This window comes from Gallinula chloropus, assembly GCF_964237585.1.
Source record: "Gallinula chloropus genome assembly, chromosome: 2".
Taxonomy (NCBI): domain Eukaryota; kingdom Metazoa; phylum Chordata; class Aves; order Gruiformes; family Rallidae; genus Gallinula; species Gallinula chloropus.
Genome location: NC_140086.1, coordinates 9,472,202 through 9,499,404, shown reverse-complemented (window position 1 = coordinate 9,499,404; position 27,203 = coordinate 9,472,202). Strand labels below are relative to the sequence as shown.

At 40.8% G+C, this 27,203-nt stretch overlaps 2 protein-coding genes across 2 annotated transcripts in view; one reads left to right on the top strand and one right to left on the bottom strand.

Annotated features, from left to right (window-relative positions):
- TG (thyroglobulin) overlaps positions 1 to 27,203 on the top strand; it is a gene marked incomplete at both ends in the record, with an annotated part of 159,750 nt that overhangs the window by 92,878 nt on the left and 39,669 nt on the right. The window contains one exon of the mRNA XM_084280248.1: positions 858 to 1,057. Within this exon, the coding sequence (XP_084136374.1) occupies positions 858 to 1,057 (200 nt within the window). The remainder of the gene's footprint in view (positions 1 to 857; positions 1,058 to 27,203) is intronic.
- On the bottom strand, positions 6,016 to 27,011 carry SLA (Src like adaptor). Its single transcript, XM_084279738.1, has 8 exons — positions 26,907 to 27,011; positions 21,756 to 21,850; positions 15,127 to 15,226; positions 12,176 to 12,262; positions 10,707 to 10,810; positions 9,362 to 9,493; positions 7,340 to 7,472; positions 6,016 to 6,395 (listed from the first exon to the last, which is right to left on the bottom strand). Exons 2-8 carry the CDS (start codon positions 21,814 to 21,816, stop codon positions 6,176 to 6,178), a joined length of 837 nt encoding a protein of 278 aa, XP_084135864.1. The 5' UTR covers positions 21,817 to 21,850; positions 26,907 to 27,011; the 3' UTR covers positions 6,016 to 6,175.

Sequence of the window (27,203 nt, the reverse complement as noted above, 5' to 3'; positions counted from 1 at the left end):
GGCTACTACTCATTGGAGTTGAAAAGTAATTAATCTAATTAGTCTTTTCAGTGGAGATACCTAAACATGGGGTGTACATGATTTTTTTTTTTAAATTTTGTTTTCTTAGGAACAAAAATACGAATATGAATCAGATGTCTATCAGTTAGACATAGGTCAGTCTCAAAGGATATTAATGGAGATATTATAAATTATAAAATAACATATGTATGTGCATAAAAAATGCAAAATTATGTGACTTATAAATGACTAGTCAGACAGAGCAAGTATATAAGGGATGGAGCAAGCAAACAGATGCAATTCGGTGTACTCCAGGGAAAGGGTTGATGATCCTTATGGGTCCCTTCCAACCTGAGAATTTGGCATACGCACTGGGTTTTGTTTCCTTTAACATGGAGACATTCAAGGTCACGCTTTGATGAAGCTCTGAGCAATCTGATCCAGTTAATAGCATCCCTGCTCACTGCAGGGGCGTTGGACTAGATGACTTTGAAAGGTCCCTTCCAACCTAACACATTCTATGATTCTACTTAAGTAGAATGGCCTGAATTTATGGATACTTAAGCCTGGATTTGTGTCTCCTTTCCTGAGGTGTCCGAATGAAGCTTAGAAGTTGGAGTGTTATTTGCTATCATCAGGACAATTAGACACTTCCAGGGATGCCTGGTGGAGTGGTAAAAACTGAAATGGGGTTAATCAGTCAAGTGATGACCTTGGAAGAGACCACTTCAGGCTCTTAAACTCTGGCATTGTTTTGTCTAGCTTCAGCTGCAAGAGCTGCTAAAATTATATATTCAGTCAAAATTTAAAATGTTTATAGCTTGTTTTCAGACCTAGATATTTATTTTCCACAATAGGTACTCCTGAGGCAAGTGGAAACGCTGGCCTTTTGGATCAGTTGGCAGCTTTGAAGTGGGTGCAGCAGAACATCGCTAGCTTTGGAGGAGATCCAAGCCAGGTTTCTCTAGGAGCTGACCGTGGTGGGGCAGACATCACCAGCATTCACTTGATCACAGAGGCAACAGATATGGACCTCTTCAGGAGGGTGTTGTTGATGGTAAGTCCCGTTCCTGACCCTTTGACTTCATTGTGAAAGGATGTTGTTACAGAGAAGAGGATGTTGCAATGTGTGGGTGCTCGTTTTATTTCATCCATACTTTGGTGGCACTAATAGGGCTGTTATTGTTAGAGGTATTTTTCATCTCATCTGTGACTGCTGTCTCCAGGAGCTGGGTACTTCACTAGGATGTACAAGAGATGCACTTTGTTGATTGATTTAGTCATAGTAAGAATCTGGTTTTCGTCACTGTGGTTTTTTGTGTATTATATAAATAGTCTTGTTTCATAACTTAGAGGTACAACAGGTTAGTTTCCATTCCATAAATACGGTTGTTGATCAGCACTTTTTAGTTTCTAAAACTCATGAGCCAAACATCCGCCTGTTTGAAGTATCCAATCTTTTTATCTGATCTCATGACAAATTTCATTTAAAAGAAAAAGTGAGTTTCGGAGAGAGTAAAAATCCATTTACCCACAGGCTTGTTTGCTATCAGCTTGGACCATTTTCACAGGGACCCCAAGTGATCCGTATTTTTACAGCACTGCCCATGTTGAATCTCAGGACTTTGAGGTCAGCTTTGTGAGCTTCAGTACTAGCATCAATCTTTACAGATGAGAGTAGTGTGCTTTGAGATGAGGCTTATAAATCCAGAAGAAATGGTACTTGGACAAAACACTCTCTGCTAGCAGTGTGCACCAGGAAACATGAGCAGTGGAGCAGATTTTTTGGTTCAGGAAACCTAGGGCACAAATAAATAAAATCTTGGCTTGAAACATGACATTTGCAGTTACTACTTGATTTCTTTTTCAGTGTATCCTTGCATCAGGAAAAATAATTTGCTTTTTGCATCCCCATTTGTCAATAAGATTATTTTAATTGCATCACTTTAGTGGTGAAGGCAAGGGAAGTTGTTGAAAGTTTACTTTCAATAGATATTCTGCAATTCCTCACACAGTTCCAAGATTTTTACTCAGCCCTTCACATAGCAGTTAATTTGGTAGTAGATGCAGAGTGCTTTTCTCTCAGAGTGCATTTCCACCCTACCCTTTCTCTGAAGTCACAAGCCCTTTGCGGAAATGTCTCAGGCTGTGACCCTGTGCAAGCTGTAGTAGGATATAGTGCAACTTACAAGTTGAGCAACTGATAAAAGGGAAATGCAAGTACCTCTTTGGTGACCTTTATTGCTGGAGTGTAGTTGCACATTGCATCTTTTCTTTTTATAAAATAAGGTTTGAACTCTTCCTTTCTCCTACAGCAGGACATCCAGTAATGGAAAACAGTGGCAGGTGCAGTAAGCAGACAAGTGCATTAGTTCTGCCAACTAATCACAGAATCACAGAATCGTAGGGGTTGGAAGGGACCTCAAGAGATCAGCGGATCCAACCCCCCTGCCAAAGCAGGTTCCCTAGGACATACTGCAGAGGTAGGCATCCAGACAGGTCTTCAACATCTCCAGAGAAAGAGATGCCACAACCCCCCTGGGCAGCCTGTCCCAGGGCTCTGTCACCCTCACTGTGTAAAGGTTCTTCCGCATGCTGGTGCGGAACTTCCTGTGCTCCAACTTGCAGCCATTGCCCCTTGTCCTGTCTCCACAGACCACTGAAAAGAAGCTGGCTATTTCCCCCTGTGTTCCACACTTCAGATATTTATAAACATTAATAATAAGATCCCCTTTAGTGCTTATAACAAAAACTTTCTTCCTGGGAACTGTGCAGGCCCCTGACTTGGCAAATACAGGATGTCCACTTATTTCAATGTAATATTAAGTATTTATCCTTTTAGTGTCATGGTGGATTTAGTTTTCTTGTGCAATGCACTGATAACATAAAAAGTAAGTAGCAGTAGCAGGGTTTTGAAAATATAAAACACCTTTTATTTAGTGATGCAGAATGCAAGTGCTGCTTTCCTTAGATTTCTCAGCCAGACTTCCCTGTAAAGGAATGTGTGTTAGTTTTGTTCCAAGACTCCAAAAACATTGTGTACTTTTAATTTGACTGTAAAAGAAGTTGCTCATAGACGAAGAATCTTGAAACTGGGAATATATACCAGATATAGATTTCCCAATGGAAAATCCCACAAAGCAATGCAATTTTTCAGCAAAAGCTAGTTTTTGCTCCTTGTTTGGGTCTTTGTCATGCAGAAAAAAATTGATATTGTTTTTAGCATGCGGAGAGGTGTGGTGTACAAAACTTTCTCTACAATAAATAATGCACCTGAAAGAGCAAAATGCCTTTGAGTTTTTCATGTCTGCCCTGTAATAGACTTTGTTTAGAGTATATATTCTGTCCTAAGGAACCTGCTTTGACAGAGGGGATGGACTCAATCTCTTGAAGTCCTTTCCAACCCCTGTGATTCTGTGATTCTGTGATACCTGAAAACAGATCATACAAAGCCAATGCAAAGATGTTTTTTTATAACTTATCTCAGCTTTTAGTAGTATGATAAGAAAATAGTGTCAGTGATTATGGTCTTTTTAAAAATAATTTGAGAGCATTAACACTGTGTTTGACACCATCTTCTGATTAATTTATTTGCCACTGCAGTTTTGATGTAGAAGAGTAGATCAGTGGTATGGATTGCTTCAGTCTCTTGCAGTAGGCTGTGGAGTGCAGACATGTTAGGTGTCCCTTTCAGGTGCTGGCTGGTGGGTGTCAGGAGGAGAGCTCTCAGGTTTCCCCACCCACTGGAAGGGAAGATGACAGGTCATGGAAGCAACTGAGTTTTATTGCCCTTTCTCAAAACTGCTGTGATCAAATGCAGGGCGCTCTGACTTGGACTCCAAAGTGCCCCGATCTTATCATTATCTATCTACTCTTCATATCCCCCAGCCTAGAGAAGAGAAGGCTCAGTGGGGGAGATCTCATCAGCATGTGTAAATACCTGAAGGGAGAGTGCAAAGAGGACAGAGCTAGGCTCTTTTCAGTAGTGCCCAGTAACAGGACCAGAGGCAGTGGGCACAAACTGAAACCCCGAAGATTCCCTCTGAACATCAGGAAACACTTTTTTTACTGTGAGGGTGGCTGAGCACTAGCCCTGTTTGCCCAGAGAAGTTGTGGAGCTGCATACCTGAAGGTGTTCAAAAGCCATCTGGATGCGGTCCTAGGCAACTGGCTCTAGGTGGCCCTGCCTAAGCAGGGGGATTGGAACAGGTGTCCTCCAAAGATTTCTTCCATCCTGAACCTGTCACTGTTAGAACCTGTCACCATCAGAACATGTCTTTTCCCCATCCAATGGAGCATATTCCAAGTGCTGCCCAGTTACATGGGCTCTTGAGTTCTTTTGTTGCATGCCATCAAAGATGTCTCCTGGCAGTGTCATTGCAAGGCTGGGTGTTTGCACTAGTTTCACACAAGGTTTTCCATTTTTTTAAAAGCAACACAAAGTAACGGTTGGATATTATTTTAATGAATAAATACAAGTCATGATTTTGAAATCCGTAATGCTCCCCATATACATTTAAAATGCAGCCATCATAACATATTAATGATCAGTAACAGTAATGAGACTATGCAAATGCCTAGAGTTCCTGAGTTTGTTTTGCTTTGTGGGGCTCGATTTTACCGGCCAAACTACATTCATCCTTTAAGCTCTGAAATATGTTTAAATAGGCTGTGAGCTGTTTTGATCTCTGCCTCTCTCTTGCTAGTGCAAATGATATGTTATGAGATCTGAAGAGCACACAGGTTTGTGTTAAGGTATTTACAAAGGAAATATGTGTGTGTGGGGTGTGTGTGTATAAGTGTGTATATATATATATATACATATATATATATGAATACATATAAAAAACTCAATTCTTCATCTCTCCAAACTTTCATTATCAAATCTGTGCAAAAAATGTATGACAGAATATTAGATTGAAAATATCTTGGCTTGAGAACATAGATTGCAGCGTTTTACACACCCAGATGTGAGTGATTTCTTGGTCTAGAAAGCAGTCACATGTCAGGTTCAAAGGCCTGTGCTAGCTGCTCTTTTATAACTTATCAAAGGGTACATATATATATATTATAATTCTCTAATTTGTGAAATTTCAGATAACCCAGTTACAAGTCTTTAAACAATTCAATGAAGCATGTTATTAGTATTTGATGTAACTCTTTAAGCAAGAAATTCAGAAAACTCTTTAACATCCACTGTTACCGTTTTGCTCTTAATTATTTATTTTTTTTAAAAAGCTGCTGTTAATATAAATATTATACATAAATATGGCAGTGCCTTCAGGAGATGAGATTAAAATCTGGTCCTCTCACATAAAAGGTCACTTCCTTTGCATGCCTACTTGTGCATATTAGCGCTACAATTAACCTTTCACTTAACCCCCCCCTTTTTCTTTGTTACATATCAGATAGAGTTATGCTTTTGGATATGTCCATACTCGCAGGGTATGCCCTTAGTCCAGGGCTAAGCTGGAACTGCTTTTCTCCACGAATTAAGCCTGTTCTGAATTTTGTGACCTCTCTGCGACACTGTAGACGATTACCAGCAGATGAATTAAATGTCACCTGGAAAGTTAATGATTTTTTTTTCCATGAAAGGTAAACATGACAGAAGTATGGAGTCAATATAAGCAGGTCTTGGATACCAGGAGGTACATATTTTCTTGGGGCTTTTGATGACTTTCTCACCCACTGTCAGTGATGGTGCATGAGTCTATGGTGAAGAAATAGGCTCCTTTTCTCATTGTTGATATGTCCTATAAAGATGATTTTCAGTCTTGTGAAGAATACCAGTAGGACTTAATTTGAGTTGTTGAGCTGAGGTTCATCCTTCCTTATGCAGTCACCTTTGTACAATGGTAGGCACCACCCTTGCTGAAAAGTCATCTGCCTCACTTGGCTTAGAGTCTATCTCAGTTTATCCTGCTTGGGAGCACGTTCTAAATTCAGGTGCACTGGGGAGGTTCCCAGCATATGCCAGAGATGAAATAGCACCTTTAAGAAGGTCTCTGGTTACCATTCAGAAGAGGAAATGGAGAAGCATTGAGCATTTGGTCATCAGCTGGTGTGCTTGTATTTCTCAGCTGCTGAAGGACTGCAGGACCACAGAGTGCTCTGGGTTTCTCTTCTAACCCCTCAGTTTTGGTTTTGGGGTTCCCCCTAGCTCCCCTTATGTTTAGTCTTCATAGTATGTACGTGGCAAGTGAAGTGTACTCTTTTGTCTGCTCCCTGTGTATATAAGAGATTGGGCTTTCTTCTTTCTGGCACTTGCAAAAGAAAGGTTGTCATCCCCTGTTAGGGAGAGGTAGGAAGTGATACTTTCCCTCAGGCCATAGCTGAGACAAGAAGCATCCATTGCTGCCAGAGTACTTTCGGTATCATCAGTCACATCCAGCCTTAAAAAGAAGAAAAATTTGTTACTGTTTTGGCTACTTGAACTGAGCCCATTAGAAAAACAGTTGTTAAAATTGTGTTAATGTTGTTGTATAAAAAAATTTAATTTAAAACCCCTCTCTTACAAATCACCAAACATTTCTGTCACCTAGTCATTTTCTGAAACAATCGGTACAACTGTGCTATCTAAATGTTTTTCAGCATCTGAAAAGGAAATAATGTTAGATACATTCTTTCTTCCTTTCTTCTTAATCTGTAGGAAAAACAGCTCTGATACTGCACAAAATTTCCTTCCATTTGTAAGCAAATTAATATGCTTTATGCAGGAAGGATAGAGGAGGGAAAATTACGCTTCAATACTAAGAGATGTTAAGAAAAGGTGGTTGTTTCACCGGTTTGTGAAACCTGACCTACTTTCTCTAGTTGCAGTCATGATATTAGAAATCTCATGAGCCTTGTGTTGGGATGTCTACTGAGGCAAACAGAGCAGGAGAGATTTATATGTTCATTGCACTTGTGCTGCTTTGTGGGTGGCCACTATGTGATCAAGGGAGAGACACTTCTGACTGTTGGGCCTTATCTGTAAGCTATTGCACATTAGTGTGCCATCAGTGGTGGATCTGAGTAGGTTTTGTGGCCTGGCTCTTACTCCTGTTTCCTTGGTGGAAGGGACTCAGGAGTCCCTGAGGACTGCATATGTATCCACACTCTTAGCTGCATAGGGGAAATTACTTAAAGCTGACTATACTTTCTTTCAAAGCTAGCCCAAGATTATCAGAGAGCTGGACATCCAGCATTCATGGGTTAACCTGCTGTCAGCTGCTTTGAAGGTTGTCTACATTTAAAACTGGGGTGAGAAGGAAATGCCCGTTTCTTCCACGAGTAAATACAAGGCTGGAAAAAGCCCTTGGTGTTTCTGGCAGCCTATGTTGCATGTGGTACCTACCTGTGAATATTTCTCCAGTTGAAGTTTTTATTCCGCATCACCACGGGAGGAACTTGATTCGTTACGCTGTTGCTGTTAGTACACTGGGTGAGGCAGGGCGTTGTAAGGACACAGCAGAGACCATCTGCAACTTCTGATTAGGGAAAGAAAGACACAGAAAGTTTATCTTTGCTCGCTGTTTTCCTTCCCTGGTGCATGCTCAGGTAAAGGCTTCCAGGCACAGTAGTTGTAGCAGTGGATAAATGATGTGTTACCAGCAAGGACACTGTGACATGGGCTTTTATCACGGGGGTATGATTCCCACAGTACAAGTGAGGAACTGAGAAAGGTTAAGTGACTTGCTGAAAAGTCTAGAAGGAAGTTTGTGACAGAGCAGGGACTTCAACCCAGGTTTCCTGAGTCCTCAGTGAGTTCTGCTATTGTCTCCTATCATCTTAGCTGTGCAGAGTGCAAAATAGCTGGGAGATACAACCACTCAGATTAGATTGTATGTGCCCGTTTGTTCTGGTGTGGAATAGGGCTATGAAATGCACCAAGGGTCCCATGTTCATGCTGCATTCAGGTTACTTTCAGCTATGTTTCTACTCTCCATCTTCCTCTCCTTGCCCCACTAGGAACATCACATGAATGCTAGTGTTTTACACCTCTCAGACTTATTTCGGGGTGTGATTCTGCATCATCTTATACTGAGGGAAGGAGGAGAGCTAAAACTCACTATGCCTCCTCTTATGCCTGTAACTGAAGTAAAAATGTTAGTTGTCACAGGTTTTGGGTTCCCCCTTGACCCAAATTTTAGGCTTTGAATACTTCTTTCTAAATGGAGAAAGGTGTCAGCTAACTAAAATATAGGGAAAAAAAAAAAATAAAACCATACTGTTCAAATTCTCACTCCTCTGTTTATATTGTTTCACTCTAAAGTTTCTTTTGCATGTTTTGAATGTGAATATAACTTTTCTCCTCTATCAGAGTACTTTTTTGGCCAACACTCTTTGTCATTTACCTATGAAATACACAGATAGGGTAGCTTTAGACTTTCAAAATTACGGAGTACCCCTTACTAGTTAAAACACAGAACTTAGTGTTCTCTTGTAACTTTTATGCAATTAACCTATTGCAGTCTTCCTTCCTCATATTAAAATGTTTTTCCTTTTAATGCATGGTAACTGCACCCACTTAATTGTGTTGTTTGCCAAGTTCTCTCTCTGACATAGGTTGAATTGCCATAAATCTGGAAAACTATCATTAAAGTGGGTGTGGTTCACTGAAGTGGTATTAATAAACCTGACAGATGAACCTGGATTTCAACTAATGGCTTGAGCTCCTTGAGATAACTTCTGCTGATAAAAATCCAGCCACACTTTTCTAAAGTGATAGGGAAGAAACCAATATATTTTCTGATAATTTTCTGGTGCAGATAAAGTTATAGTGTTTCCTAAAGGAAATGTGATTGCTGAATCAGGTTTTGCATGACCTAATACTATCTGTCTGTCAAATAAATAAGTGGCAGACATGTCTATGCTGATAAACAAAATGAGGTGGGAGATGAAGTCTGGCCCTGGGACCCAGAAACATGACTTGCATCTCTACAGCTTAATGTTTTTATACACCTAAACTTTGACTTTAGCTTTGTTCAGAGAGGGGCTGGGCATCCCTGGCCTGTGCTGACCTCCAAATTGTATTTGAAAGTTGTCTAGGCTGGTGTTAAACACTGGTATTTGGAGCAAATAATGTGGGGACAGGTCTATTGACAAATACAGTATCATATACCAATACTGACAGACACCATCTGTCTTTATTTAGCCAAGCTCCTGGATTGATTTCAGTTGTACCATTAAGGGTAGCATATCTGTATTTAGCATAAAAAAAAAATAAGTAAAAGGCATAAGCAAAAAGTTTTCCATTTACTTTTTCTGTGGCAGTACATGCAAGCCTTGGACACGGGCAAAACTTGTTCTGGACCTTTCATTGGTAGTTTTACAGCTGCCAATGGAAAACAGGTTTATTCTGAAGGGTTTCTTTTACCTGAGTAGTGATTCACAAGGTCTTCAAGGCACTGAAAGGTTTGCCGTGGAGAGATGTAATACCAGTTGTTTGGAAGGCGGAAGATCCTGTAATGTTTCACTTGCCTGTGCCGGACAGACAAGGAGTATAACCCTGGAGAAAGAGGAGAACTAATTACATCAAAATAAGACCCTAATTCTGGATGGATAGCAGCAACCACAATCAGAGTATTTTTAAGTTACTCCTGGTGCCATGATCAAACAGGTGCCAAAAAGATCTGAAGAAGAATGGGCACCCTTATTTCTACTTGTATAGCATATAGCATATACATAATTAAGTATAACAAAGGGAATAAAGGGCCCAACATCAGGGCCTGACATTTTGATTGAATTTAAATTTCTAGTGGGGTTTTCCTTTATTTTTTGGTGGTATGGCATATTTTGAAATGGTGTAAAGGAAATAGGCCTTTACAGAAGAGTTTTTTTGCCTTCCTCTGAAGAGGGGGACCAGATTCATGTGTTGATGTAGTCCACTCCCATTGCTGCAGTAACCAATACCTGATGATGCAGTCCTGGTAGGATATGACAACTGGGATTTTCCTGATTCTTTGTGTAAAACTATTGTGCAGCATTGATAAGGCCTGAATGTTGACCCTAATTTTCTTTGATTGTAATATAGGTATTATGAAACTAATTGGCCTGTGGTATGCAAGAAGTCGGAGTAGATGATTTATTATTCCCTTCTAAACATAGTATCATGATATTAGGATGAATTCTGGTACTTCAGAAACAGGGAAGATACTGTGTTGTGCAATGGGAGATGTACTCCTATTGAAGAAAACAAAAGCGTAAGCTGTGTACAGTACAATTCCTGTGTAGCAACCAAATTGTTATGAAAGAAAATAAAATTGGAGGCACGTCATTTAGAAAAAGTAATAAAAGAACTGCCTGTTTACATAGGAAATGCATTTATCAGCCACCCCCACTGCTTGGTGTGTATTTTGTAGCTTTTTCAGACAATCTTTTGTGGACCAAGGCGAAGCTGTGACTCTTCCTCCATTTGAAAAGTCCCACTGCCTAATAAGCGACCAAAGTAAATAATAATATTTAAACAACTGTGTCTTGTGTGTGCTGATGCCTGTGGAACTTTCCACGGCCATCGCTAACCCTGTTTCCAGCACCGCTCGTAATGTAGGTGACTGGTGAAGACTGGCACGCTGCACTGGGTGCCTCTGCCTTCCCATTACAGATGTTTTCTGTTTTCAGACTGATCCACGTTGAAGCAGGACAGGGAGTGGATTCAGGAGTTGTAAAACTGTTAATGCCTGATATCAAGTGGTGGTGGTGGGGAAATCGTATTTTCTCACCTTTCCTAGTTTCACTCTCTCTGATCATGAAGGAGCCGACCTTGGTGTTGGGTAGCTGCAGAAGTTCCTCTGCCTTTTCTCTCCCCAGCCCTTCAAATAACCAGCTGTGAAGCAGGAAAAAACAAATTCTGAAATTTGGACACCAGTGAAACAGAGAGCAGCGTGTGGCCCTGAAAGTGAAGCGTTAGCCAGGAAAAGTGACTGCAAAAATAACACTGTGGCTTTTTGTAGTTATTCTCTCAACTATGTCCAAGCATATTTCCCCAGTTTATGGAGAAAAATCTTGCTTTCTTTGAGCTCCATTAACTTTTGTGAGACTCAGAGAAGAATGAAGAAAGTTTGGATTTACTAGGGAAAACAAAAGTTCTTGATTTGAATTGTTGGGGACATACCCATGTGATATCTTGATGGCATATCTGTGGCATCAATTACACCCTTTTTCATTTAAACCACTTTTGTTATCCCCAAGTTGTATTTTATTCTATCATAAATAAAAACCAAAATAAAACCCAATTATTCTGCTCATATTAAGGAACAGTCCAGACATTTATGTTAATTGGCTTTATGGATAGGAGAAAGTGGAATTAATTCTATTAATTTTCACTATAGCTTGGTCTGCTGCTGCATTTTGTCACAGCTAATGATGAACCATGTAAATGAGCTTGCTGCACTCATGTAGGAGATAATGGTATGTTATTTTAAAGTTCTTGTGTGTTTAATCCAGTCTACTATCAGCAAAATGGTTGTGGTGAAGCTTCAGACAGTAGCTTCCATTACTGTATCCCTGCATGTGGAGAAGCATCTGTTCCCTGTGTGTGGGGAAGCATCTCTGTTTCAGGAGGGTATCAATGCATATTAAAATTTAAGCACTTGCATAAACTGTGGTGAAGTTCACAGTTCATTTGCTTAAAACTAAACTGGTATTAAAACTTGCCAGCAAAGGTTTAAGAGTGTGCTTTAGTGGTTGGGGTTTTTTTTCCTGACCGGTGTCCAGGGCAACAAGAAACCTCTGAGCCTTCCTTAGCTCCTCAGTGTGAGAGTTTACATTCTGGAATGACATTAGTCTTTCTATTCTTTCTGTTTTGTCTGCTTTTCATAAGCAATCCTAGCTTCAATTTTACTCGTTACACATAGTAAAAATCCTTTCTAAATAGGTTCTCTTTACTAATGTCGTAAAATTACAGATCCAACCATGAACAGAAGTATTTTAAATAACTTATATGACATTTGAGGGTGTTTGGACCCTTTCCATCTTTTAAAACTAGGATTTCCCTTTTCAAGTAATCTAAATTTAGATGTGGATTTTGTGTTCTGAGATTTCAAAGGGACTATTTTAGACTGTCAATAACTAAAATTTCTGTCTGTCTGGTAACTTTTGGCATAATTTTGATTATGACACTGACTAGCTAATCAGGGAAATACATGTAGAAACACAGTGTTGAAAGGCTTCAGGAAATGCATTTACTTACCCATGGTAAACCTTTGCTACATATTTTCCTGGTATATAGTTTTCTCGACCTGTTGTAAGGGAATGGACTCTCCACCAGCCTCCTTCACTGTGTGAAAATAAGAGAAGGGATATTTTCAGATGTACTTTCAGAGCTTGTCCTGGTTTTAGAAATTAGTTAAGACAACCACATTAACCTTCTGTCTGTGTTCCTGAATCTCCATATTCAGAAAGGGACCTAAGTGTGTTTCATTTGGAGTAGCTAAATTTCTAAACCTACCTCAGGATTAATTTTGGATGGAGAAATGGAGAAATGAGCCACATTTGTTCCATTCAAATTACATAAGCAACAAGCTTTTTTTTCTGCAGTCAAAAGAAGGGTAAAGAAGTGGTTAAACTATGTGTTGTGCTCTCCCTTCCCATAGCTAGGATTGTACTGGTCAGCTTATAAATGAGTATGCTGTGTCTGGACAGCCCTATAGTTATTCCTTTCATATGAAGGTAGAGACACTCAGCAAATACACCTGGCTTGTGGTTTATTTTTTTCCCTTTTCTCCAATGAGTTGCTGACCAGGCTCCAATAAAAAGGATCTCATAGGTAACTAGACATCTTTTTTCACTGATAAGTCTTAGGTTCTTGCTGTGATAGTGAATGCTGGCATCAACTTTTGCATCCCTTAGGGAGGGCAGGGTAACAAGAATTTTCACAGGCATGCTGCAGAGCTGTAGTGATTACTGTGAGGATGCTGGCGATTGATGGGTTCTCTTCCCCTTTTTCTTTAAGAGTTTGAATCCAAATAATCCTGTGTATTTGAATGCTGGTTTTGTGGGTGCTCATAGATGATCCCAAATAATACCTCGACTGCCATCCAGAGACTCAGTGTATGTCAAAAGGACTGCCCTTAAAACACTGAAGTTAAACCTATGGAGGCATAACCACTGGCACCCTGGTCCAGAAAGTATATGCTGAGGGAAAAAGGGAAGTGCCTACTTCTCAGAACTGGAAATTTCAGGTCCCCACAAGCTTTGTTTATGAGTGTGCAGCTGTCATGATATTATCTACAAGAAGATTAGGTCACCATGGTTTTTTTCTCCTCAGCTGTCCCAGATACAAACAAGAATTGCAGTAACAAAAGGCCTGAAATACTCTGTATCTTCTTTCCTCCAAGCTATAATATTACTAAGTCTTAAAAATCTCTAGGATCATTAAAAGTCCCAACATAGCACATGTCTCCTGGGCCAGGAGCCACAAAAATTATGTAGATTGGGGAGGGGGTTTGTGTCATTGCAGGACAACTGGCTTGACTACTGCCAGCTAAATGCAGTTATTTATCTGGTGCTGAAAGGTGCCTGACAAGTATGGAGAGTGAGAAACTGTCCCAGTGGTGCTTATCTAATCCTGCCAACCCAGAGCACTCACGAATATCTGTGAGGAGCTGTATTTTCTATAGGAGCTCCATGTATCATGTTCCTGGCAGGATTTGGTGGAAGGCTGAAAAGCTGCTGTCACAAAGATGGGATGTGCTGTCTGCTCGTGCTAGTTTCTCCGTGGTGACTCCTCATCACTCGTGCTCTGGTTGTGCCTGCCATGATGCTCTTCTCTTCCATTGCGTTTTGCTTCTTTGAATGACTTGAGAAAAAGATTCTCCCTATAGTTTGCATGTAGGCAAAAGGTTCCTACTAACATCAGTACATACTCTGGTAGGGAAGAGTGGGTCCTTCATTAGGGCACTGCTTTGCATAGAGCATTGGAGTGGTTTATCATCTGGTAATGCAAACTGCAACAAGGTTTTAACAGCTAGAAGTTACCAGAGAAGAATTCCCCTGGTTTAGGGAAGCTCTCCATCAGCAGAAAATTTTATCTAGTGGTATTGTCTGAGCCTTGTGAACTCTAGGCTCAGGGAGGCAGGGAAAGGTCTTTGTCAGCAGAACATTCTGGGTAATACTGAATTCCCATGTAGCCCTGTATCTTGCATCTGACAAAGGTCATTGTAGTTCATGGTGGCCTGGAGAAGAGTCTGTGAATTCATCAATTGTCTGTGATACTTCTTTTGAGTAAATCTGTTCTCCAACCATTCAATGCTCTGACTTCCTCAGGTAGACAAATTGGGGTTTTTTGTAAATTTAGAAACTGTCAGATGATTCCTCTGCAATAAAGGTGACTGGAGTCTCCTTGAATCCGTCTTCTCCACCAGCCACAAAAACAGTTTTTCGCTTCTATTTAAGCAGTTCAAACACTGGCTGTGGGACTGAAGAATTTCTAGGAGGTCACTGTGAGCTGACATAAGTTGTACATAGAAGAATGTCAGGACTGCTGGGCTCCATTTTTCAGAGGTGTGCTCGTTCTTCTGTGTGGTGATATTTGCAGTATTTTTAAGTGTTCTTAAGTCTACTTCCTTCTGAGGCTCATAAATTTTTTGAGTGGAACTATTTGGGAAATCCATGACCTTTTTTTTCCCCCACACTACAAAAATGAGGATTCAATTTAAAAAAAAATTAAAAAACCAAATAAGTTATTTCTTTTTTGTTAGAGTTGCCTTAAATCTAGGGTGAAATTCTAAGGCATAATCAAGGATTTGTTAGAAAAGAGTGACTTGACATTGAGAAATTTGGCATGATTTTTCTTTTCTATGTAATTCATACTATTTTGGTTCTTATGCTGTTTTCCATTAATATGGGGGGGATACTTTATCAAAATGTTTATTCAAATTGGAATTCTGTTTTGAATCCTCCGTTAGAATAGTCTGGATCCAGCTTCAGAAACCATGTCAGAGGAATCCAAGGATTAAAGAATAATCTCAAATTCCAGATCCTTAAACTATAGGGAAATTTACACCATGGCTAAGGATCCTTCCTTGAAAATTCTGAACTTGCTTCATTTTGCTGAACTGCATCCATTTTGGGCCAGGTCCATAAAGCAGAGTGTTGCACAAATTGTAACAAAACCTAATTTAAAAATATGACTCAACTTACTCTGATAGCACACGCAGTTTTTCTCCTACATGAAATATAGGTTGGCTTATGTCTGCTGAAGGATAGTCATAGAGCACAGCAAGGAAATCACTCTCCTGACCTGTTAAAGAAGAAAGAAGATGTCATATAAAACCCAGACACAATTCTGAAGTAAAAAAGTTTTTTTCATTATCTATGTTATATTTTACCTAGTGTGTCAAATGGGAAAAAAATCTCACTCTGAAATGTCACTTGGTAGACATAAAGAGCTAAAGATGAGACTGTAACTAAGAATGTGACGATACTAGAAATTAGAAGAAGTAATTTGGTTAATTGTAAGCAACTAAATTTAGACCACTTTTTCTAGTAATTACCATATTTAAATTATATAATCAGTTTGAAACTAGCAAACTTAGTAAGTATTTATAGTATTAGGAAGTAACCCATTTGATTAATGCCACTGTCTAAATGTCTCCAGCTACAATTTTGAGCCAAGCTGATGCATTGCATTTAAGTAAAGAAAGATGCCTGTTGAATTGTTCCAACATTTAATACCATTGATACTTTTCAAAGGTAGTAAATTAATTTAGATCAAGGGCAATGAGAGTGTGGCTATTATTGCCCATTTCCCACCACTTTTTAAAAATAGCTTGGTGAACAGCCAGAGCAAAGCCCTTGTGTGGAAACTGTATTAGAGGTACCACATGATGCCCTTATCCTCAGTTAACAAAGAGAAGCAACCTGGGTGCCTAGAAGTAAATTGTTGTACAACTGCAATTTGCAGAGCGGAGGTCAGTAAAGAAATAGAAAGCCTTTCTGCATCAGCTGGGATGACTCTGGGTCTTGCAGGGCTGTGTAGGACACATAATGAGTCTCCTGGGTTTCTGAAGGATGGAAGAGGCACTTTGCACAAGACCCACACTATCAGACATTCAAGACCTCCTCATCCAGCTCTTGTTCCGAGTAAATGCTGACAGTTTTTTAACTGTTTGGTAGAAGTCCTGGCAGGAGGAATCGTGCAATCCACTGCCTGTGTTTCTCCTGGGAGTGCGACTTTTCCCTCTGCATGTTGCAATACCTTTCTCTGACCTGTGGAGAGACAAAGCCTTCACTCTGCCTCCAGCAGGATCAGCATCCTGTTCCTTAGTAATATCCAGCAATAAGTCTACAGAGGTGGTTTGCTCTCCATACTTTCCTTCCATGCAGCTCAACACATGCAAAAATGGGAATTAATTCAGGGGAAGAGAGAAGGAAATTACCTAGAGAGACACACTTCTACATCTTATTAGATTTTTCTTGTTTAATATAGATTCCACATCAGCTTTAGGGAAGACTGGGGTTTTTTTAGGGAAACTTAGAAACAGCATCCCACATGATTGCTGGGACTGGACCTGTGTTTTCAGCCTCTGTGTTGCAAGGCCTTACAAAGAATCACAGAATCACTAGTTTGGAAAAGACCTTTAAGATCATCGAGTCCAACTGTCCCTGTCCTATGCTGAACTGTATCTCTACATACCTCATCTACCCTTTTTTAAAACACATTCATAGCCAGTGAATCAACCCCCTCCCTGGGCAGCCTGTTCCACACTGACAACTCTTTCAGTGAAGAATTTTTTCCTAACATCTAATCTGAACCTGCTCTGGCTCAGCTTAGTGCCATTTCCCCTTCTTGTATCACCTTTACAATAAGAATGATGAGAGGCTGAAGGAAGCATGCAAGCCTGCAGAGAAGGAATATTTTCAAGAGGAGAGATTTTAAACTTCTTATCCTTATAACAGTGATAAGGAGAACAGAAGACTTAAGGAAAATATTCCACACCTGAGGTGTAAAGGAGACGAAACACAGTGTTTTCTCAGTTGATTTTGAGTAGCTGTTTGTGGTTATGTTATGGAGACTTCTGTTGTGCAAAGTAGTGGGTCATTTTACCTTAATATTCAAACTGGATTTGTTAGCCTTTGCCCACTGAAGTAGCCCCACAATACAGTAAGCATTGTTATGAGTGCATCGATGTGAGGAGTAGACAGTGATGAGTTCGACAGTGTGTTTAGTATTAGTATTGCCATAGTTTTCTTATTTGATTAGTGCCACTGAATTAAACAGGACCAGTCCAGCAGCTTTGCATTAATCAGCCATCTGCCATGATTAGTCTACTGTAACTTATTATATAATTAATTCAACAATACTGAAAAAATCTGTGCTAATCATGCCTGTGATTGCTTCCCTATTCTGCACTAAAAATGGAGACACCTTTGAGACACCGTCTTTGTCTGTGAAATTGCTTAGTACCTGTGGCTAACAAGACCTATGTATTGGTGCTGAGTCTTTTCAGCAACACAAAATCTTCACCATGGACCACAAGAACTAAATGCCAAGAGGCTGTGAGAACTGCAGAATGGGGATAAAGTGGCGTCGCCTAGTTTGTCACTGCAGATTGTTAGACAGCAGTTGCGCACAGAAAGTCTGGTTTTTCTTTTTTTCACTTGATAATGCCTTTAGTGATGCTTTTTTAAAAAACTTTTGCTGTTTATTTATAAATGTTTTATTTCCATACTGAAGGAGTGGAAAACAAGTGCTTTTCTGCTCCCCTTCCTTGTGTACTCGTGGTTTGCATTTCGTTATGCACTGTGGGTTACGTGCCCTTTTCTCTACTCCAGCAAGATCTGTGTTACTTTGCTTACACTTTCATCTTTCTATTCATTTTTGTTTCAATTTTGCACGTTAATTTTTAGGTCTGAAAAGGAAGGAATTAATCATAATACTGGCTGCCACATCCATGCAAACGTTTCCTCTTGAAATACATATATTTAGAGTGAAAGTAACGGGGTTTTGTACTATCTAAACCCTGTCAACCCTCCTACTCTACAAACAAAGCTTCATTTTAATTGGTATTTAAATCAAGCCTCACTGGGTTTTTTGGTCATGTAAAATACCCCACCCCAATCTACAACATTTCACAGAACCCCACACTAGCTTCTTTCAGACACAAAAGCCTTGAAACAAGGACTAAAGAAATTACACTCTTTCTCCAGACCCGAATTTTGCAGTGATCTAACAGGTTTGATCTAACGAGCTCCCCACGCTTTTAAGTTGTGAAAGAGAAAAGATTTGCCTGAGTTCTTCTAACTCAACCACTCTGCAATCTGACTGTAGGCTACATCTTAGATGGAACACCTCAAATGTTGGAGTGGAAAGATCAAAACACAGTAATTTCCACTGAATCAAGTGTTAATTCTCTTAGGTTTTTGGGTTTCTTTGGAGTAGGAAATGAATGCGAAATACATGGTAGTTTGTTATCTGCATCCCCAGGCGTCTTGCAAAGGGTGAGACTGAATACTGCATGCTTCAAATTACTCATTGTGAATGGTTTCCTAGAGAAGCTGTGGCTGACCCCCTCCCTGGCAGTGTTCAAGGCCAGGTTGGATGGGGCTTTGGGCAACCTGGTCAATGGGAGGGTGTCCCTGCTCATGGCAGAGGCGGTGGAACTAGATGATCTTTCAGGTCCATTCCAACCCAAACCAGTCTGTGATTCTGTGATTCTATGACTATGAAGCACCGTTAGAGAGAAGGGAGAGGGTGGGCATTGCCTCCAGATCCAGCTCATCGCCCTCAGAAAACACTGTGCTGGGCATCAATGTGCTCCCTGTGTGGAGTGGAAATGAGCACGTCAACAGCTCAGCTCCCTGCATCACCCCAGCTTATATCATGATTTATGGCGTGGCCTATAGCAGAGGGGGCAAAGGAGAGCAGTGGTGTGTGTCAGGGAGGCTGGCTGCACAGCAGCCGTAAGGTGTGGCTGCAGAGTTGCGCTGGCGTACCCAAATTAGAGCTGAACCAGCCAGCTTGGGAACTGAGAGTTATGCAGGTGCAGTGCAGTAAGGATTAACCCTTGATTCAGGGTCCCAAGGGAGGAAAGAGGAGGGGGAGGGCTCACAGCCCCTGATGACCCCTTTCTACCATAGCTGCTCTGTTAGGTTGGGCCAGGGATGCCCAAGCAGTGTGCTTTTGGAGGGACAGCAGGTGTATTTGGAGTCCAAATGTCTCCCTGGGGAATGCAGTTGCATACTGTTCCTTTTCTCAGGACTAAGACTGATGTGCTGGAGGTGATGAAAGCACAAGGGTTTGCTCAGTGCAGCTCTCAGGCAGCATGAGGGGCTTATAGGGCATGATGAACACATTTGCACTGCAGATTAAGTTTGCAGACTCTAATTATCTGTTTTCTTCCCCCTTCTTGCTAGATATTTGTTTCTTTTTTTTTTTCCCTCTCCCTCTTTCTCCCTCTCTCTCTCCTTTCTTTCTGTTCTGTTTCAGTCTTTCATTTTATTCACTCTCATTGAAATAAAGCAACATAAACCCTGTTTTTCCTAATAACTATTTGGATTCTTTTAAGTCCATGGATTGGATTCTCCACCTCACTTAATCAAAGTTCCTGGCCTAAGGGAAATTATCTGTCTTTGGTGATGTGATTTGAAGTTTGATCTACTCAGGAAGACAAGTAGATACAAACTCACTGGATTCACCCTAATATATGCATTTAGTACCAAGCTCTTTTTCAAAAGTCTGTTTTAACTGGATTTGGATGGTGATAGAGGTTCACAAATTTATTTAGCACCATCTAAGCTATTATGAAATATTCTGGTCTGATCCAGACTAAGACTTAGATGCAAGGAGGTGCGTAGGCTGTTAAATCATTGAATCACAGACTCTTTATTTTGGAAGGGACCTTTGAAGGTCATCTAGTCCAAACCCCTGCAAAGAGCAGGGACGTCATCACTAGATCAGTTTGCTCAGAGCTTCATCAAGCCTGAGCTTGAATATCTCTGGTGATGGGGGCTGCACCACCTCTTTGGGCAATCTGTGCCACTCTCATTGTAAAAAATTTCTTCCTTATACCTAGTGTAAATCTACCTTTTTACAGTTTAAAACCATTCTGCCTTGTCCTATCATAACGGGCCCTACTAAAATGTTTTTTTCCCATCTGTCTTATACATTCCCTTCAGGTACTGGAAGGCTGCAATCAGGTCTCCCCAAACCCTTCTCTTCTCCAGGCTGAACAAGCCCAACTCTCTCAACCTGTCTTCACAGGAAACATGTTCTATCCCCCAGATCATTATTGTGGCCAAAAAGCTGCCTTTGGGTGCTTAAACATAGGTGCCCAGTGCCATTTCAGCTATGTGAGCATCTGAGACATCCCTGCAGCTTTAGTAGATGCCACTGCAGCTTTGGGAGACATGTTTTCCCCCAAGTGACAGCAGAAGGTCAGGCAAATCTAACAAAGCATCTTTAGAGATGTGCTAGACGTGTGGGAGAGTGCGAGTAGACGAAGCCTTGGTTACCTAAATAGTTAATTTCCCCTTGCAACCTCTGAGCTGTCAATGTTTCCTGAGTTTTGTTTTAGGGGTATGTGCTATTTATGTCACTGCAAGGGATGCAGTTGGCTTTAACCTTGCTGAATCCTGAATTTTAACATGTGTAGGAAGAATACAAACTTGGTGACAGCCATGGCAGAGACCCCTCACTCCCCTGCACATCAGTGAGGTCCTGCTCTGAATGCATGCATTCTGTTTTGATAGTTGTGGTATTCATGACAGCAGTTGTTAGGAATATCAACAGAAGACACTCTTCTTCACAAAATAAATACGTTGCCAGGTCACAGTATGGGCCATTAACAGTATTTGGTCTCTGTTTTATTAGGGCTTAGGGCTACACAGTGCCTGTATCAGTTAGTTCCTGGTCATGCTAAAAGCAGGGCTGAGTTTCCTTCCAGCACTAATGAAATCACACTGTTTCCCTATACTTATAATACCTGTGTGGGGACCAGCACAAATGGAACATCTTTCATGTAAAAACCCCAAAACAAACAAGCAAACAAAAAAACCCAAACCAAACAAAAAAAACCCCAACACTGTTTTCCTCACCTTTGGGGAGTGATTTATTGCAGGTCCTGTACCAGCTGTCAGTTGTATTGTGGCATGAGAGCTAATGCTGTGCTTACTCTCCACCTACTCACTTGCAGCTGGGGAGCAGCAGGTGACTGAATCCCTCCTGTTTCCCCCGCTCTGATACGTGACCTCTACCAGCCTATGGTAGGGGCTTTGTGACCTGATTTTCTCATGTGCAGATAGACAGGGCAGATGAGTCAGATCCCCCTATCAGCAGCTTGGCCTGTGAAATATGTATATCTGCATAACCTTTATGAATAAACCTGGTGACAAGCTGGCTGCATGCTGCCCTTTATGCAACTGCCTACCAGCGGCCTTTGGGTTCAGTGCAAGTATAACATCATTAAGAGTTTTAACCATTAATGAAGCAAGAGGAAAATTGTATAAAGTATGACACGCCAGTATGTCAAAGTGCGGCACGCCTGGTTTCTGAAGTAGTGCTTCAACGCTTTCTGAATGGGAAGGCCGATCTTTCAAGGAGCATGAGCAAATAGCTTTAACATTTGGGGTTTTTTTAATTAAAGTAGTTGGAAAATGAGCTAGGGTGGACCTAAAAATAAGCACTGCCTAGAGGGTGCCCTCCTTCTCCCACAGCAGTCGCGTGCTTGCTCGCTTTGACTACGTCAGGCCGACGAAGGAAGACGCCTGGATGAACATACCATGGATTTTAAACACCGTTTTCTCTTGAAAGAAATGAAATGAGGACTTACCGGTTTGGCTTGGCACACTTGTTTCTTCGGAGGCTCTCGGTGTTTTCACAGTATTTCCCATCGCCCTCTCTTAATTCCGTCAAAGCGCTTCAGAACTAAATCAAAGGAGACACTGAAATTAAACATCAGAATAACACCTGCTGTGCCAACAGATGAGAAGTGACCTAGTTTGGGTGTCTCCAACTTTATATGGTTTTGCTTTTAAGAACTCTTGTATCAAATTCATGTGAGAGCTTTACATACTTGCTACACTCTCACCACTTTGGTGCTTTTATCAGGGGAATAGCAGAAAACCACAGCTAGGGAAGTTGCTCAGAAGAACGCAATGTAGTAAAAGTTTCCATTACCAGCACCTCAGCACAATAGGAAGTCACAGCAAAGCCAAGCCATACACTCATTTCGTATATACAAAATGTTCTTTTCAGCATTTGGAGTTCTGAAGCTGAAAGGAAATTAATTAGATTGACGTATCTGGTTTCCAGTGCTGTGTGTTCACTGTGTCACTTTATTGACGAACCCTAAGAACGTAGATCGGTGGTTGTTTTTCTGATGCAGTTGGGCTCTTAGCAAATGTGGGAAATGCTGTTTTTCCTTTTGCACTTTCTTGAAGCAAGACCTTGCACAAAAGCGTTGGTCTCAAAACACTCCTTCTGCATAAAGCCAGCGGTGCAAAGTCTTCAGATTTTTGTCTTAAAAAGTCTCAGTGGATGTATAAGAAACGTTATCAGGCAATGGAAATAAATACTGTGAGAGGAACAGTTCCTTCTCATGGATTTAGTGCACCCATCCTAATTCTCCTTGACAGAGATCAAAACCCTTTGGATGTGGAAGATGTCTCGTGCTATGGTCTGTTTTCAGAGGCAGAGGAGAATAAGCTATATCTGTTTGAAATTGTATCTTAAAACAAAATAGTTTGACACTGCTAGCTGATAGGTAATTATTTTTTTAAAAATATATTTCTTGACAGTTGCCCTGTGAAAATGGTAACAGGAGCTCTAGCAGCATCGTGCGGGTATTCTGCATCTTTCAGTCTTGTCTAGCTTAAATATTTCAACGATGATTACTGTCTTGGGTGTGCTGCTCTTTACTTACAACAACCTGACGATGTTAGCTGGAGAGTGTCTAATTTGCAGTACCGCTGAAATCAGTGAGGCTTAGTTACAAATTGTCTTTTGGAATAAGATCGGCAGAATTGAGTATATTGCCTCGTACCATAAATTTCTGATGCCTTGCAGCGGGTTTAGGGAGACACCCTACAGAAGAAAGGCTGTTGGAAAGGACGTCTCTAATCAAGTGTGAGTAGATGAGTGCTAAAACAGATGGCAACGCACAGTTTGACTCCGCCTCATCTGATTCTCAAGTTTCTTAGTGCTTGTTCCCAAAAGCTCTTTGCTAGAAGTCTCTGTTTCGACGGCCAAATGGCATGTTACCCTTTCACTGCTGGCGCTCAGGATCTAGCTGGTGGCACATCTGTAGGATGCAGCTGTGCCAGTGTCTTTCTGACAAGCGCCTGAAATCTGCTTTCACAAGAACATAAAAACTGCTGCATTGCCTGACATAAGAAGTCTAGTAGCTGAGTAAAAAAGCAGCCTTACACTTAAATAAACCATTTAGATATTTACATTTGAAAAAAGGATTTTCTCTTGACGGCAAGTGTGAAATCGTTCTTCACTTAAATGCACCCAAGTTTCTAAAACTCAAATCAGAATTCATTTTGGCAGGCACTGCCTACTTGCAAGACTTTGATTTCCTGAACTATGAGTATTTTTTCACAAGATCCAATTTTAATTTCTTCAACATTTTTTCTTGGTTGCATCCCTTGTAGAATCAAAGCTATAGAGAGAGGAATAGTGCAGCCACAGGCTACAGATATTATTGAAGTCCCCGGCTCAAGTGATTAACAAGCAAAATTTCCCCGGCACAGCAATAGAGAGCTCAGCAGGGCTGAAAAACTCAGCTGGGGAAGTGGGGTGAATACCTGGGCAGATAAACTTGCTGAGCTCTGTGCTGTGGTAGCTGCATTTTTGCAGGACTTGAAAAGGGCAGTTCAAATCTGGCTGAGTTACAGTAAGCAAGCTGTGGTTACCCAAACCCTTTGCAGACAGATGCCGAGCACGGCAGCATAAATATGCCAATCGATAATTTTAACCCATGCGGCTGTTATTTAGATAAGAATATTTGAATTTTGTATAGGAAAATAAAAATAATCCTACCTCTATGCATACTTTCATTCTGGGGTTTGGTTACATGAGGGCAAAATCAGAGAGCAAGGCATCCTACTAGTGATCAGACTCAGGGCAGTGTGCTTTCAAGGGCTTTTTTCCTACTCTGAATGTAGAGTAGATAGAGTTTTCAGGTGTGCCTGAGTCACCTTGGAAAGTGATGTGGTAGCATTTATACACAATGGAAATAGTTCTGAAAGCTGTGTCTTGCACTTCAAAATTTTATGAAAGCACGGCAGGTTTGAGCAAGACACCTTCATTTTCTTAGATGTGTTTCTGAAGGTTTGCTCATCTGTAGTTTATAATTAAACCTTTTTGCTCCCTAGTCCAGTTGCATCAAGTACAGGACAACTGGCACTTTGTGCAGAGCATTCTTTTTGCAGAGCATCTCCAAAACTGGATGGCCTCTTTTTCTGCCATACAAATCATAACTTTATATGACCTTTTTCTTCTCAAAGGACATCTGAATTCAACGGAACATAGTGTGCAGCTCAGTGCTGCTACTCGTAGAGGTGGAAGAATCTGACTTAGGGAAAATACAAACGTCCTAAAGTGCTTATGGTGTGCAATGGCATCTTGGACTTTGATGTCACTAGCGTGACAATTTGCTCATTACATTTTCCATGCTAAGTTTTGCTGTCAGTAATTACTGTTGGTGGCAGCATTAAGTCTGGGAAGGGGCAGAGAATTTGAGAAGTTGTCTGGAACATCATAGCAGAAGCGTGCAATAAAACTAAGGAAATGGAAAGCTGTGACCACTGTTGATTCACTTATCCGAAGTGATTAAAAGGAAAATGACAGATATCAGACTAACTTTTCCCACCAAGGGCACTTGGCATTATGCGTTTGGGCAGAGTAAAGGTGCCTATAGCCCAGTCAAAGGTGGTGGAGTGAATGTCCTGAGATGTGGCTCAGCTCTCAGACATTTGAAAATGCGATGGAAATGAAAGAAATATGAAATGTTATTTGAAATGGAGGGGGCAGAAGATTGCATCTACTTACTCGCTGTCATATCACGGTTTTTATAGTAAGAGTCTATGAATTAGTATCCTAAGTGTTTCTAAAATAATGGTACACATGACTGTCAAGTGCGTGATAGAACATAATGGCTTAAGTATCCTGTGCCTGCATCGAGTATTGGCAGCGCAAGACAAATCTATTGCATCGCTACATGATAAACTCTATGGTGGTTTTCTGAAATTTTGAGATATGCTGAAAAAAACCAGACTTACAGGAAGCTGTAGAGCATCTTCTGGTTGAGCTAATTTTTTATCACTTAAGTCCATAGCAGAACATTAATAGTTTTATAGACAATATACTTTTGGAATGGCGAATCTGCTCCAGGAACTACATCTTACTTAAACTTGGTGACAGAGTGTGGGGTACGACTAGAGGTGACATCCCTCTGTCACAGAAGCAGATAATTGTGCCAGATCCAAAGAAAATTGTTCACTGAAGGTGATTTGGGAAGAACTAAGGAGAGGCAATAGATGCTAAGCTCACCTTGTTTTATCAATCCAAAGCCCTGCATGGAAGAAAGCAGCTGCTGTTCAGCTCAGAGGAACCGCTGTGCTGCTGGGCTGCAAACCAGACTCTACCTGCAACTATCATTGCTCATAGGCCACTGCCTCAAGGTTGTGTGGAAATCGGCTTTTAACCCTTCACATCACATTTGCCAGTTTTCCAGGCTTTGGTCCTTCCTCCCCTTCTTGTGTTTAACAAAAGCTGGTTGCTGCAGCCATGGCTGTTTGCAGTCACACAGCTAGTGGGGTTTTAGTGCCTTTACTACTCTGGTTTTGCTGCCAAAAGGAAGGTGAGGAAACATCTACAGCCCCGGTCCTGCTTTGTATCCTATTTATCAATGGCAGACTTCTCAGCAGATATGAACTCTTCACCTGTCAAGGCTGAAATCTCATTGACCTAAATTGTGGGTCCCAAAACCTTTGGCACAATTTACACCTTCTGTCCCTGCGTGCAGCACATGTAGCAATAATTTCCTCACACAGAATTTCTCTGAGAAAATGAACTTCTAGAGCAGCTAAACAGCATGGCATGCAGGAAAGTCCATTGCTTTGTAAGAACTTTTTCAAAGTTATATTTAAAATTAGTGAGAATTAGTAAATATAAAGAAATGAAAATAATAACATAAATTAAAAGGCAAGATAAGCACCTGAGTGAAGCTCCTCTGCAAGGGATGCAGCAGTCTAGTATAATTAGGACATTCATTATTCCTGAGATGTTATACTCTATTTTATTTCTGTTACCTGATATTCACAGCTATACCTCCAAGGACTTAGTTCTCTACCGGGTTCACAGGTAATGTCTGAATCCCATTTAGGCTGAAAATGAAAGCACTAGCATCCTGTTTTGGTTGTTGGTTTTGGGTTTGTTTTTTTTTCATATGGGGAAGAAAGCAGCTTAGATTTCAGAAGCCGTATATTTTTTGGTGAATTTATCTTCATTTGGCATTAATCACAGTGAACATCCTTTCGGCTCTCGGGCACCTTGTACCTTTGCGCTTAGAAAGAGCAACGTAATGCCATAATCAATGTAATTCACAGAAACATGCAGCTACGAAACAGCACAGAAATACCCCATCATGTAAACTTCTAACAGTTTGAATAAAAACCCCACTGATCACCTGTGACATTTCTTATATTTTTGGTATAGTGAGCTATAGTTTGCTTTAGCATAAGGACCTATGCATCTCCTCACTGTGAGCTTTCAGTAGAAATGCACCTTGAGCCTTCTATCTTTAGTACCACTCCTTCTCAACACAGGCTGTTCTATTTCTACCTTTGGTGGTACTTGAAATCCATGGTCTGAACGCTGTCTTTGTTAAGGAAACAGAAGTCCCTTTTACATAAACAAAATTGAAATGCTTGCTCCCTTATGCAGACAATCTATACCGTATCAGAGCAATTATTACCTTTAAATGCTAGGCATGGTATCCCAGGTTGCAGTATTTCTCCAAAAAGCCGCAGTCATAATACTGCTCTCATGCTGCCAGCAAGGTTTAGCTGATCAAGTCGAGGAGCAGCCGGTCGAATGAGTGTGTTGTGAAGTTCACGCTGTCATGTAGAGCGGCATTTGCCAAGCAGGCCGCATACTTCCTCTCTGAGAAATAAGGAAGGCTCAAAGTGTTTGCAACAGATGAGGTTCCTGTTGCAAGTCACTACTCAAGACGCTTTTTATCTATGGGCTGGGGAAAAGAGGGAGGTTTTCA

Excerpts from the sequence above, each read along its gene's own strand:
- SLA (XM_084279738.1), bottom strand. The coding sequence starts at position 21,816 with ATGGGAAATACTGTGAAAACACCGAGAGCCTCCGAAGAAACAAGTGTG. Across the intron at positions 12,263-15,126 it reads AAACTGCGTGTGCTATCAGA|TGAAGGAGGCTGGTGGAGAG; the intron begins GTAAGTTGAGTC and ends ATTTTCACACAG. Across the intron at positions 10,811-12,175 it reads GTAGCAAAGGTTTACCATGG|CTGGTTATTTGAAGGGCTGG; the intron begins GTAAGTAAATGC and ends CCTGCTTCACAG.